Consider the following 13642-nt stretch of genomic DNA (forward strand, 5'->3'; position numbering starts at 1 on the left):
AACTGATGGTATTAATGCACAGACCATGTCCAATCCATTTAGATAGCAGCCCGGTCTTGTCAACAAGATCAAGTGGAGCGACTTGACAAGATTGACTTTGCAGGAGTGGAGACTTTGACTTGCTCCTGACCCATGGGCATGGCTTCAACCAGATGGTACATAATATATTCATATACACGTACTTTGAAAAATGGGCTATGGACTTTTTTTTTTTTTTAAACCGGGATCACAGTGGTTATGAATCTGAAATTTTAGGAGAGCAAGTAGAAAATTTAAGCGCGCACTTGTGGATTAAATATTCATGATTCTTTTCATTTTCACTAAACGAAATACATGTAGTGCCCAGGTTACGATGTATTCGATTTACATAATTTCAACTTTACGACGACAGAGTCTCGTCCGCCATTTTGTCTCCAGTCGTTTTTTTTTTTTTTGGGGGGGGGGGGGGGGGGTTGTAGTCGCATATCAGTGTACAGTGTGTGTTGGAGCTCCATATTTTTCTTGGTCTAACTGCTTTCAAGTTTCCCAACAAATATTTGTTTCGCCAATAAGGGGAGCTGTTGTCTCATCAAGGTTAATTGAAAATTTACATGATAAACAACATATTTTTTTGCGTGCATTTAGTTTTTCTATCGTCCTTGTACAATTCTTGGTACTATATTGTTAACAATTATTTGTTTACAAGTTAAATTGTAATGATCAAATTTATATGTTTAATTGCAGTGACCCAATCAGGTCGCTTTCTGTTTTCTACTGAAGTGCGATGCAGCAAGCAACTCATAACATAAGCAGCTCGACCTAAATTGCTGAAATCAAGCTCTAAATAAGCTTCATAAGTCACATTGACTAACCTGTTTGTTCATTAGCAGGCGAAAGTGTTCTATAGTGTGTCTGTGATTTAAAAGTAAAACTACAGTGAACAAGCTGGCATAATCAGTGTACCTTTTTCATAAACCACCAGCATTGATGGTAAGTACAGTATCTTATTTTCTTACTTTGTTTTATTAATATGACGAATAATACACGTTTTTGGATAGTTATTTTGAGGTTTAGGGGGTATTTTTAGGGATAAAGGGTTAATTCCGATTCACGCAAAAATTCACATTATATCGCCAGCATTGAAATGGAACTCGTTCGTAATCCGGGGACTACCCGTACGTTAAGATTTGATGAGAAGTTTGTCATCAACAAAAATGAAATCCATGATATATAGCAACAATGGCAATGAATGAGTTACATGTGGCATTGTTATATTATCATAGCCTTCAAAATCCACATATCAGGTTTTAGTTTTGACCTGAAAATCACACTAGTGAACAACTTGACAAATAAATTCTGGTGAAAATTTTTAAAGATTTTTAAAATTTGAATTCATACATTTTTATGCTGAGTTTCTTTTTTTCTACACAGTTTATGTACTGTGTAACCACTAATGATTTTACTACTTTCATGCAATTATTAATTACAGTAGGCATATACAGTACTTTGTAAAACTGCAAGAGTACTATACCTAAGTAAGTAACTATGATACACATTTGAGTCACGTCCAATTCTTTCTTAGATTTTTATTTAATGAAGCTCCTATGTTAAGTACAGTAGTTTTCATATTTCTTTAAAAAAAATGCTATAGTTAAAAAAAAACAAAAACATAATATGACAGTGGAAAAACTAAGATCAGTTTTGGATTCTGCAATCAAATAATAGTGATGATTAGCTGTTAGACCTTACTCAGCAAAAACTGTGTACTGCATTATTATTAAAACCATCCAACTGAAATAACAATATTTCTTCTATTATTATTACCATCATTATTTCCACTAATTGAAGTGTCTTATTTCCTGCCGTGATTAAGTTCACTCACTAAATCTCTTAAACTATAAACAGTTTGTGGAGTGGATGTCGCTTTCCAAGCAGCGTCACACTCGAGTGAATTCTCAGAATAGAAAACAATTAGGGAAATTAACTAAAATCATTACCAACGCTAAGTAGAGATCTCAAGAAAGAGACAACAGCCTCATTCAAAATCCATTATTAGCGGCGGTTAAATGGAGGGGGCTTGGTGGAAAAGATCCCTTGAAAAGAGTGACGCAACCTTGACAGTACTAAAATAGCTCAATATTCTTGTAAAGTAACAAAAGCACATAACTTTCATAACACTTGATAACAGTTGGCGCATCCTGTCTCTGTCACTTGCCATTACAAATCGTCAATCTAACGAGATCAGAGCTCACCGTGGCGCTTGCATGAATAATTCAGCGCTTTGTGCCCGGGTTCCCTAAAATATAATAAGACACTTGATAGAAAGATGCGTGAATCATCACAAACAACAACGCGGGAGACATGAAAGGTCTCGTAGAAAACCCTCATCTTGTCCCCGGGCAGCAGTTGAGATAAGACAATGAATATGATTAGGCAATAAGATGAAAAGCTGCAAGTGATAGCACCCTTGACTCCAATGATAATAACAGTTCATGTTTGTGGGAGACAGATACTACAAAAATATATGCATCATAAAAGTAAACTGAATTAAGATACATGAACGCGTCGATTCGATTCACAGCCAACCGTTTACATGGTGACTCTCCGAGAATACGAAAAATTTCAAATTTGCATTGCGTCTCCATTTGAACAATGTCGCAATTCCGCATGAAAACGATGTAGTATTCATGCCAGGCCATAGGGGGCAGTGCAGATTTACAGGGCGACAGAGAATGACGCACTTTGACCCCACCAAGCTCCCTCAGCCCGGAAAAAAATATGCCCCGCCCACTCGAAGCAATGTCATTTTTCTTTTGTTCAAAAAGGCACAAAAATTGAAACGTTCAACATATTTAATTTAAAAATATTATTAAAACAGTAAATTAAAGCCGACATTCCGCCATATTTGCTGTTTTTAATGTTTAGTAGCACCGCTGCGCACACCCAATGTGACGTGTACAAGTGCTGACGTTAACGGCACGGTCTGGCGCCGCAGGAGCTTTTGCTATGCATGCCGAGGAAGCCCCCCTCAATCCCCCGCAATCGGATTCTTCCACTTTGGAGGCAGGATTCAGAATTTTTAGTCTTCGCCTTCCGTCTTCGCCGACACTATATGCACGCGAGGCGAGTCCGCTACTCAGTCATTGCGTCTTTGTATCACAGAGTCACCATGTAAACTGCCCCTAAGACGACTCCTCTCACTCCCTTTAAATGTGGCGCATTTACCTCACATGGAGACGTTGCCAACTGCACAGCTGATCAGAGCATTGTCACCACGCTCGACCAGTGCGGCGAGGGAGCATACATACATGGACATGCTCATTAACGTATTGCCTGCCATTGACGTCAAGACGTCCGATTCTTTTGGATTGGGAGGGATGGTGGCAATCATTCAATATCAGCCTCTCCCAGTCGAAATGGAATGGACATCTAACACCGTAAATGGCACTGAAACATGACATTTCCCTGCTAGGTAGGGCAACAAATCAACAACCGATCTATTATCAAATTAATCGAAACTGTTTTAATTATTATTATTAATTGTTAATCCACCTAAACATTTTTTAAATCCTGTTTTTCAGGGTTCTTGCACAATTTTAAAAGTCAATGTTAATTCTTTTTAAAGACATTTTAAGACCTTAAAAATATAATTTACGACCAAACATGTTGCAACAATTTCTGATGAAGAAAAAAGCTTATTTTATTACACTGTAAACACAGAGCTGCTGCCACAGACCGCTGGTGTTTTTCTCCTCTCATGTGCAACTCGACGGCTTTGACCCCCATTGTCCCTAACAAAAAAAGTCTTTTTTGCAAGACTTTGCACCAGGCACTGTTGTTATTTTCACCAGGGGCCAACCACCTTTTAAATAAACCATCTAACATCCATTTTTGATGAAATTTACACATCCCCATCTCTGACAATTCTCGCTCACCCCAGCAATTGCGAATAACCAGGAAATGGTTTCATGGCGACAACTTAAGTCGCCGACGTATGCTGAGGTTGCGGACAACGTACCGTATAACATATATTAACACTAAACGTCCCAGACAATTCTGGTACTCCTAATAGTCCCAAGCAATGCCCGATATGGCTTAACCCCTGGGAAAATCAAGAGGTGGCCAAAATGACCCAAATGCTTTTGAATTGGCAAGTCGTTGTCCGACAGACAAAAAAACGTTCATATGGAAATGCATCTACTAGAAATACATTGTGTTGGTAACCGGCCCAAAGACAGCACAGATGAACTATTCATGTGATAGTTTGCGTCAGTCAAGTCAAGCTACATATTTATTCATTTACATCTATTCATGGAGTTTTACACTTTTTACACAGTTTTTAACTCACTTCTCCTACACTACACACAAAAACAGAAAAAAATGGACCAAATATATACATTGTTTTGAAATATAGCGTTTTAGATCTGCAATTTGAGTGTAAAGCAGGAATTGTGTCTATAGTTTAGAAGGACTGAATCAGGGGCATGGAGCATGAATTGTGGTCATTGTGTCTGAAATTAGTCCAAGAAAAATGTGTGAAAACTTTGAGAAAAACAGTAACAGGCTGAGTTTGTGTCGTGAGAAGGGGAATATATTAGGAGAATATTAGGAGTATTTGTCTAGGGAAAGGCCGAGTCGGCCTCTGCTGGGTTTTCTAGTGTTAATCCCAAATTCTCATATTTAGTGCACGGCCCTTAATAAAAAAAATACACACAATTTGAAATTTTTCCCCTGGACATATCGTCGAGAAATTTAATACCTGCTATTTTTTACATTTTTAATTTCATTTAAGACAATTTAAGACATTGATTATTCGGATTTTAAATTCAAGACATTTTAAGAACCCGCAAGGATCCTGTTTTTGTACCCCTAATAGAAAATGTGTTTTCATGTATTTATTTATTTTTTATATTTGATAAAAAAAACAAAAAAAAGGACCATATTTTTCAGACTGTAAGGCACACCGAATTGTAAGAGACCAGATATCATCAATGAGCGGGTTTTATTATTAATTTGTTTGATTTTTGGGTTTGATGAATAATGAATTTGTATTATGGGCACTTTACTGGAGCAGCATAATACATTTATGCTCCAACAAAACAGATTCCAGGTCATTAAGCATAACCACAATTTATACATAAGGCACACTTTCAATTTTATGGATAAATAAAGGATTTTGAGCGCGCTTTATGATCTGAAAAATACATTTTCTCACTTTTATTTAAGTTTTTTAAATTAAAAAAATGAATCATTAGGAAGAACTGTAAGTATTTATTTAAAAATACAGTGTGTTTATATATGTTTATATTCTTTTGAATCTTAAAGGGTTAAAAAATTAAGTATACATTTTCTTATTTGTACATGAAATGAAAGCAGATGAGCAGCTTTGTAACTACCGTAATCAAAATTTAATATTTGCAATTATCTTTTTCTTCGGAACAAAAATAATAATACAGTTACATTAAGTAGTTAGCTAATATTCATAGTCCAACTTTTAGTCCAGCATATAGTTTTGGTTCCACTGCAAAATTCAGCTAAAATGTAATCCCGGAGTAATATTACATTAAATTACATGATTTATACATGTGCCAATTAGTCGACCAATGGCAAAAATAATCACAGATCCAGACAATAACTTGTTTTAGCCTTCACGCTTGACATGGATTGGACGTCAACTGTTGTCAATGGCACTGAAACATGATGGTTCACTGCCAGCTCAAGATACAAAGACTATTTCATGAATTGTGTTAGTGTTTGCTCCAAACAAGCTGTAGCCAAGTGTTTGCAAGCACCACCTGCTATTTTACTTCTATGGAGCCAAGTCCTAATTAAGCATCTTTGATTTTGAGCAAGATGATAATCTGTTGGTGATTAAGCAAGGTCTAGCCTAGCACAGTGATTCAGGGGTGTCGAAAGATTTTCTGTGTTCAAAACAATGGAAGGAGGAGGGGAGGAAACTCACCTTATTTTTATGAATACTGGTTAAAGTGTGAATGGAATTTTGGAAGTCAACGTATGTTTACATTTCAGCCAAATCACAGTGATATAGCAAAGGATTACTAGCACCGAATAAAAAAAGTCACATCTCTTCTTACATTTATAGTTTGCGACAAACTTAGTGAAAAGGTCACTAGAATTAGTCCAAATATGTTTTTATACATTAGTATTTAAGACTAAAAATCATTGAACATTTTAACATTAACCCACAGTTGTAAACATGTTTAATTTACTATGAGAATATTCCATGTGCTGCTAATGTCAGGACTTGTCAAATCTAATTTAACTGGTCTGAAAAATAATCTATTTAAAATAAGGAGCTGACTAAATTCCTAATCATGTGTTTGTGGCATCTCATCTTTCAATCTGCCAACGTTTCTCACACTATGTCAAAAGGAGTTTACAGGTAAATTCTCACCTCAGAAACTTTCACTCCAAGGATTACACCCTAAAGTAAAAGTAGAGATTATTTTTGCAAGAACGCGTCCTCAGCAAAACAGCTGATATTAAGGGTGTAACGGTACATGTAATAGTATTGAACCGTTTCAGTTCGTGGTGCTCGGTTCGGAACGGACGCGTACCAAACGCGTTTCTGACGTAATATAACTCTTACTTTTCGAGGCTGTGAGTCGATCGGGTTACAGTTTCTTTATGTAGATTATATTTACTGAGTCTTCTCTACTATAATAAGGACCAACACGGTACGACAGTATATATCCCAGAAACGTCAACGGCACAACAACGTGGCCGCCGCGACAACGCAGTGAAACGCGGGCGTTAAAGTCAATCAGCCAATGCACACCAGTCGCAGTGCGGCCGCATGTTAGATGCGTCCCAGAAGCGTCCAAGAAGCGGCTCAACGCGACGAACGTGAAAAGAACGGCAGAGTTTATTATTTGACACGAGACGTGGCCCTCCTGCGTCAATACTACTACCGGTAGCTAGGATCGGGCACTCGTGTAAAAATACGGTGGATCCGGTCGATTTTCAAATTAATATACAATCGTAACCTACTTTTTGAGTCCATCAGATCTCTTGAGTGGTAGATAGGGGCACAGTTGACTTGTCTTTGTTGATCTACTGCTGTCTTCTCTGCTATAATAATACCCAACACGGCCCCGTGTTCAAAACAAAACCCTCCTACCACAACAAAACAAGTAGGAACTAACATTCACATAGGAACTAAAGTTATACAACATAAAATATACAATATTAATGAATACTACATCACATTTGTAAAATATAAATACATAATAAAATAAACAATAGCCCATTTAAATAAAATAAATTGAAATGAGCGAAAACACCTGTAATTAAATAACAAGAATAATACACACATCCTGCTTACACAATTAAATTTATTAATTTCTGTGTGGCGTTTTAACTTGAGAAAATCCACCAATAAAGCTTTTGAAAACCGTTCATATGAACAAAAAAATGATTCATTGAGGCATTTCAATTGTAAAATACATGTTAAAATCTTTGTCATTGGGATTGCTTTTCTCTTTAGCACAGGACTTCTTTTTTCTTCTTTCTTTCAGAAAGAAAGCTGACCAATACACGGGGTCTGAATGGCAAATTGTTGTTGGATTATTATCATTAAATACCCGCTACTTTTTGAGCAGAATTCTAGCTTTGTATAGGCTAATGTTCCTATTTTTGAAACCACAAAATTGTGTAATAAACAACTTGCACATTTATATTTTGCAATTTGTTTTCTTACTGTGCCCCGAAAATGAACCGAACTGTGACCTCAAAACCAAGGTACGTACCGAACCGAGATTTTTGTGTACCGTTACACCCCTTCTTGTCAAATCTAACTTAACTGGTCTGAAGAATGATCTATTTAAAATAAGGAGCTGACTGATTTCCTAATCACGTGCTTTTGGCGTCTCATCTTTCAATTTGCCAACGTTTCTCACACTATGTCAAAAGGAGTTTACAGGTAAATTCACACCTCAGAAACTTTCACTTTAAGGATTACATACTAAATTACAGGTAGAGATTATTTCTTGCAAGAACGCGTCCTAAGCAAAACGGCTAATATATACTCCTATTTTGCCTAAGGAATGCAGGAATGTTACCTAAATTATCCATATAAGGATTAGAAGTCAAACATGTTTTACAGCTTCTGTGGCCATTTTTTCACATTTTAGGATCTTGAATTTCCTCCAAATTGAAGATGATAAAATACAAAGGAAAAATGCCTGCTTTCAGTGGAACAGCTCAAATCTAAGAGGACCTTGGACTGGCTTGCCTGCTGCTGTCGGCAGACTATAACGCTATGTAGATCAGCCAAATGTCCATTCCCTGTCTTGATTTGAACAAGAGTGCAGTAACACTTGTTACAGTACGGCATACAACAGAACTATCCTCCAAGCGTGTGGAATTAATTCACCCAAAAAATATATATATGTATATATATACCTTACTGCGTAGTTTATAGTGTATAGACGTTCAATCCATTTTGATGATTCATATCGTAAATACCAATAATTCAGTTTCTCATAATATTTGAATACTGTATTGTGGAAAGGCCCTAATCACCTAATAACAGGAGCATAAATTACTAATTACGCGGCAATTCCTTTTACATCAGCCACAATTTGATTCAATTCAAAGGTTTCTGATTAATTTAATATGAGATTATATACATATTTAACATATTCCGTTACATTTTACCTAAAGTTTGAAATTTTTTTGCTTTTTTTCCCGCCGGATGTTGTTTTTTGTTCAGTTTAGGAGCCGTTGTTGTCGATTTAATTATTGCTTTTTAGTTTTGTCGGTGTTTTTTTTTAGAAGATTTTTTATTTCTAATATTTACTCATTTAATTTACTGTTATTTCTTTAACATATTAAACTCGTTGACTTAGGGCTGTAGAAATAACTTCGACATGACAATGTTTGTCGTTGTTGTGCGTTTAGATCGATTTGATGGATAACGGATTAATGCCATCAAAGTCAAAATGGATTGGACGCTTATCATCAACATGATCGTCGTTGACGTCGCTGACTGAATAAAAGTCGACTAACTTGCACCTATCTACGCCAGCGACGTATAGTGACAGATTTGAAATTGTCATCCACTAGGTGGCAGGAGGAACACAGCCAACCTTATCCACTTTTTCATGCCATGATTTTTCAATATTTCAGTGTAAAATGTTGACTGGCTCATTAAGGTTAGCCGCCAATGTCCTCGCCATTCAACTTTAGGAGCGAGAACGCACACGCCAACTCCCAGCATGCCTTGTAGTGAGATGCTTACAGATTGGCTGCAGTGACAAAAAGCACCATTTAAAAATCGGACCAGGCTACAAATATCATTTTCTCCCCCCCTTAGCCCATCCTCGTCGATTCCCACTCACCACATTCGCTTCCTGGGTGGAAGACAATGTTCTTTGTTGGAGGCGGTCACCCCCAGAGCCAGCTGCATCACAGTAATGTATTTCTGGTAATTCACCATGGTACCGTCCACCGCTACGGAAAATCCCAGGCAAAGAAAAGCGCAGGTGATCATATAGGAGTCGGTTTACTCCCTGGCATCCGCCGCCTCGGCTGCGTCTCCTGGGCTCAGCAGCGCATCGCCATTTGCAGAGCCGAAGGACTGGCGGCGGAAAGCCCCTCCGAGGAGCTCGAAGCGAGGTGTCGTGCCGCGGCGACCCATGTCTGCAATGACACTCGCGCCCAAACGCGCCGCCCTTCCATCCCTTCGCTACCTTGCTTCTTTTTCCACTGGCTGACTGCGTACGCGCGTTCTCTCTCTCCCCTAACACGCTCCGGACATGGTGGGCTTCCTGCTGCTGCCTCCTCCCTCCTCTCCTGGCTCGCCGAACCGCTCTTAAAAAAACGCTGCAGCGTCCAACTGACTGTACGTATGCGTGAGGTAGGGAGGGGAGGTCGTCGTTTTGGAGGTGGAGGTTGTAGTAGTAGTTAGGGGCGTAACCATCGTTTCACAAAAGGGGGGTGAGGGGGGTCAGGCGTCAACCAACTTTTATGCGGACTCAACTGCTACTCTGTTTATCACTCGCTGCCATTGACGGTGATAGACGTCCAATAGGCATGGGTGAAAGTGGCTTGAGTACACCGGTCTTGTGCCGAAAAATGTCCCCCCCCCCGCGTGAAATGTCCTCCCTGACGGGAACGCTTATTTATAACGCTTTATTCAGGTGAAAACATCAAATGTTTACATGGACGCGTTACAGTACTGGATCTACGACTGTAAAATCAGTTTTAAATAAATAAATTACACAAAATAATTGTACTGTATTTTAGTAACAAATCATGGACTGGGCCACATAACCATCTTTGAACAGAAATGTATTACAGTATTACAGTCTACAGGTTTTCACGACCATATCCCGATGACAATCAGACAGGTATGACATTTATTAGTTCAAGCAGAGTAAAATAATACATATTCACGGTACAAGAAAATCGTTTCCATTTCCATTGATTGGTAAGAAAAAGCTGTTCGTACGAGTGATGTGTGGGCGCTCAATAATAAAATAAATAAACAAATAAATAAAAATAAATAAATAAAATAAACGCTCAATAAAGCGTTATAAATAAGCGTTCCCTTCAGGGGGGACATTTTCACGCGGGGCGGCTATTTTTTGGCACAACAACTCCCCGACGTGAAGGTCGCCACTGACCCAGGAATTTATTTATCCATTTTTCATTCAAAATTGTATTTTTTTTTCAATGATTTGCTAAATAAAAGTTAACAAAAACAACACTAACCCCAACCTCCATCTCCTAATTTTTATTTTCCCTCATTTCCTCACATACTAAATGCCAAATCTCAATTTTAACTACTTAAGAACATAGGATATATATTAAAATTGAAGTTAATGTAAACATTTACTTTTTTTTTTATAATATAGATATAAGTAACATACATTCAGAAAAATAAGTACAAATGACTTATACTACGCAGAGTGAAATGGAATATATTTTGAAGATCGCGCAAACATTGACTTTTTTTTTTTTTTTCTAATCATAAGAAAATGAATAAGTAGCCTAACATAAATGAACAAATATAAGTCCAAAGTGCACATTGACAGCTAAGATGTTCTGAACCTCCCCATCAGAGCAAATGAAACCAAATATGATAAATAAGCCTCCGCAACTCTTTCGTTGCTCTTAAAGATTTGTGTTATGTTGCATTGCCCTTTTTATATCGAATCAATTCAACAAGCTTTTTTTTTTTTTTTTTTTTTGCTGTTCCAGAAAACATGCACATTTGAACCAATCAGAGCTAACCATGTCTGCTGATCACATGTCAGTTTGTCAGCCAATTGAACGGATAAATGAGTCCAGGCGTTTTGCTTTGCTGCGTGCATTCGCACATTGACGTGACTCATCATCGTCAGACTCAGATAACTGCAGTAGCTGGGAAAACCTCTATGCCATCCGTGGAATAGAATAAATAATAAATATTGGTGGAAACGGATTACGCTACACAAGCACTTTATTTTGCTTGTTGTTAACACTTGTTTATGTAAATCTGATGTTGGTTGATTGTTTTCTTCTTGGAGCTGAAATGCATGTGTGGCAGCTTAGCATTTATTTATTTATTTTTTTTTACATAGCGTTTTGACAGTTGCTGTTATATATTCGGAATCAAAGCATCGTGTACCGGAACAGCATTCCGGTCCTGAATCTTGTACCGGAACTGTGTTCTGGCCCTGAATCTTATACCGTTATGCGTTCCTGACCGTTCTGGCCCACTTTCACCCCTGCCAATAGAGCCTACCCACGTACCACGTGTTCGCTGTAGGGTTCCGCCCACTTGTCCGTCAAAACATAGTGTTAACCTATTACGGCTACGTACATTTCTCCTATTTACGGCGTGTTTTTCTGCTCCTTAACATTAATAATCAAAATGGTGAAGGCGTGTGTGGCTGTTGGTTGCACTAACAGAGAAGATGGAAGGAGAGACTTGAAGTTTTACCGTATTCCGAGGGATCCAAAGAGAAGAGCGAAATGGACGGCTGCAATTCGACGTGAAAACTGGACACCAAAAAAATCACCACAGACTATGTAGTAGTCATTTTATATCCGGTAAGATGCATTTAATATATATTTAGAGGGTTTTGGCCTGACAACCACAATTAAGATCATTGCTAGGCTAATCGCCGACAACATACGACGTAGTACGACATAGTTTCAAATTCAAGATGTTTGTGACTTCCCTTTCTTCCACCATCGTTATTTTTTGAATAATATTTAGCTGGTACCAAGTAAAAGAAACTGGCCTCGTCTACGGGGCTGACAAATAACCACAATTAAGATCATTGCTAGGCTAATCGCCGACAACATACGACGTAGTACGACATAGTTTCAAATTCAAGATGTTTGTGACTTCCCTTTCTTCCACCATCGTTATTTTTTGAATAATATTTAGCTGGTACCAAGTAAAAGAAACTGGCCTCGTCTACGGGGCTGACAAATAACCACAATTAAGATCATTGCTAGGCTAATCGCCGACAACATACACGTATGTAGTGAGTGCTATCGCTAAACTATATAAACATTAAAAGCCCTAGCTCCATTGACAAATGACATGAAATACATTAGACTTGACAGTGGATGTTAGCAAGAACAAAAGATTTTGAATTGAAAATTTCGTAACTCACCTTCCGAGCACAAGATTCCTGCCGAATTTTCGTGTACGAGGACCTGTTTCACCCAACCAGCAACGTAGCATTTATAAGCCTCCAAGCTCTTAAAGTTTTTCAAACTTTCGTGAGAATAGGCTGATTTTGTGTGGACAAGATAATTGTAAATATCTGCGTAGCAGATGTCGGGCAGACAGGGCGAAGACAGTGGGTCGAAAAACATCGATTTGGGCATCAAATATGGATCTGGCAACTGTATAGAACGAAGCTTTTCCTCATAACGCCTTTTATGCAACAGATCCAGTGAGTTTGCGGCATCAGAAAGCACCGGGTCTTCCATGAAATGCATTTTAAATTGCGCCATCAATTGAAAACAATGCTAATACAGAGTCGTTTTGACGGACAAGTGGGCGGAACCCTACAGCGAACACGTGGTACGTGGGTAGGCTCTATAGGACGGATGCGATGGCAGTGATATTTCCCAGCAGGGGCGTCACTAGGTTTTAAGAACAAGTTGGCTTAGCCCCCAGGAGATGACCAGGATGTAAGTGAACGTAGCGTACAAGCAAACTTCACCACACCTTACAAAGACTGATAATTTATTCATTATTATTGTTGTTATTGTTTCAGTCTATTTTTTAAATACAGTAGAACGGGGGTGCCCAATCCCGGTCCTCGAGAGCCCCTATCCAGCTTGTTTTCCATGTCTCCCTCCTCTAACACACCTGAATCAACTAATCAGGATCGTTATCAGGCTGCTGCAGAGCTTGCTGATGAGCCGATCATTTGATTCAGGTGTGTTAAAGGGGGGAGACATGGAAAACAAGCTGGATAGGGGCTCTTGAGGACCGGGATTGGGCACCCCTGCAGTAGAACAATAGGAAAAAAATAGCTACAATGGCATACCGCAAGCAAAACGTCACTTCCGCTTATTAATATTGATAACGTTAGCTACTGTTGCTAAGTGGGGGACAAACGAGAGCTTGTCCCCAATAGTAAATGAATGGAAATCGTGTACCAAGGAGATGTTTACAGAGCTAAACCTA

The 13642-nt window shown here is 38.4% G+C and overlaps 1 protein-coding gene across 8 annotated transcripts in view; it reads right to left on the reverse strand.

The window, feature by feature from the left end:
- The window catches only part of tjp1b (tight junction protein 1b), a 171193-nt gene that overhangs the window by 130480 nt on the left and 27071 nt on the right, over positions 1–13642 (reverse strand). Inside the window, exon 1 of one of the 8 annotated variants that reach the window (XM_057837888.1) lies at positions 9342–9977. The exons of 6 other annotated variants lie outside the window; for them this stretch is intronic. In XM_057837888.1, the coding sequence (XP_057693871.1) occupies positions 9342–9493 (152 nt within the window). In that variant the 5' untranslated portion in view covers positions 9494–9977. Of the gene's footprint in view, positions 1–9341; positions 9978–13642 lie in introns of those variants that run through there. One more of the 8 variants, XM_057837887.1, reaches the window with a different exon arrangement.

This window comes from Corythoichthys intestinalis, chromosome 5, assembly GCF_030265065.1.
Source record: "Corythoichthys intestinalis isolate RoL2023-P3 chromosome 5, ASM3026506v1, whole genome shotgun sequence".
Taxonomy (NCBI): domain Eukaryota; kingdom Metazoa; phylum Chordata; class Actinopteri; order Syngnathiformes; family Syngnathidae; genus Corythoichthys; species Corythoichthys intestinalis.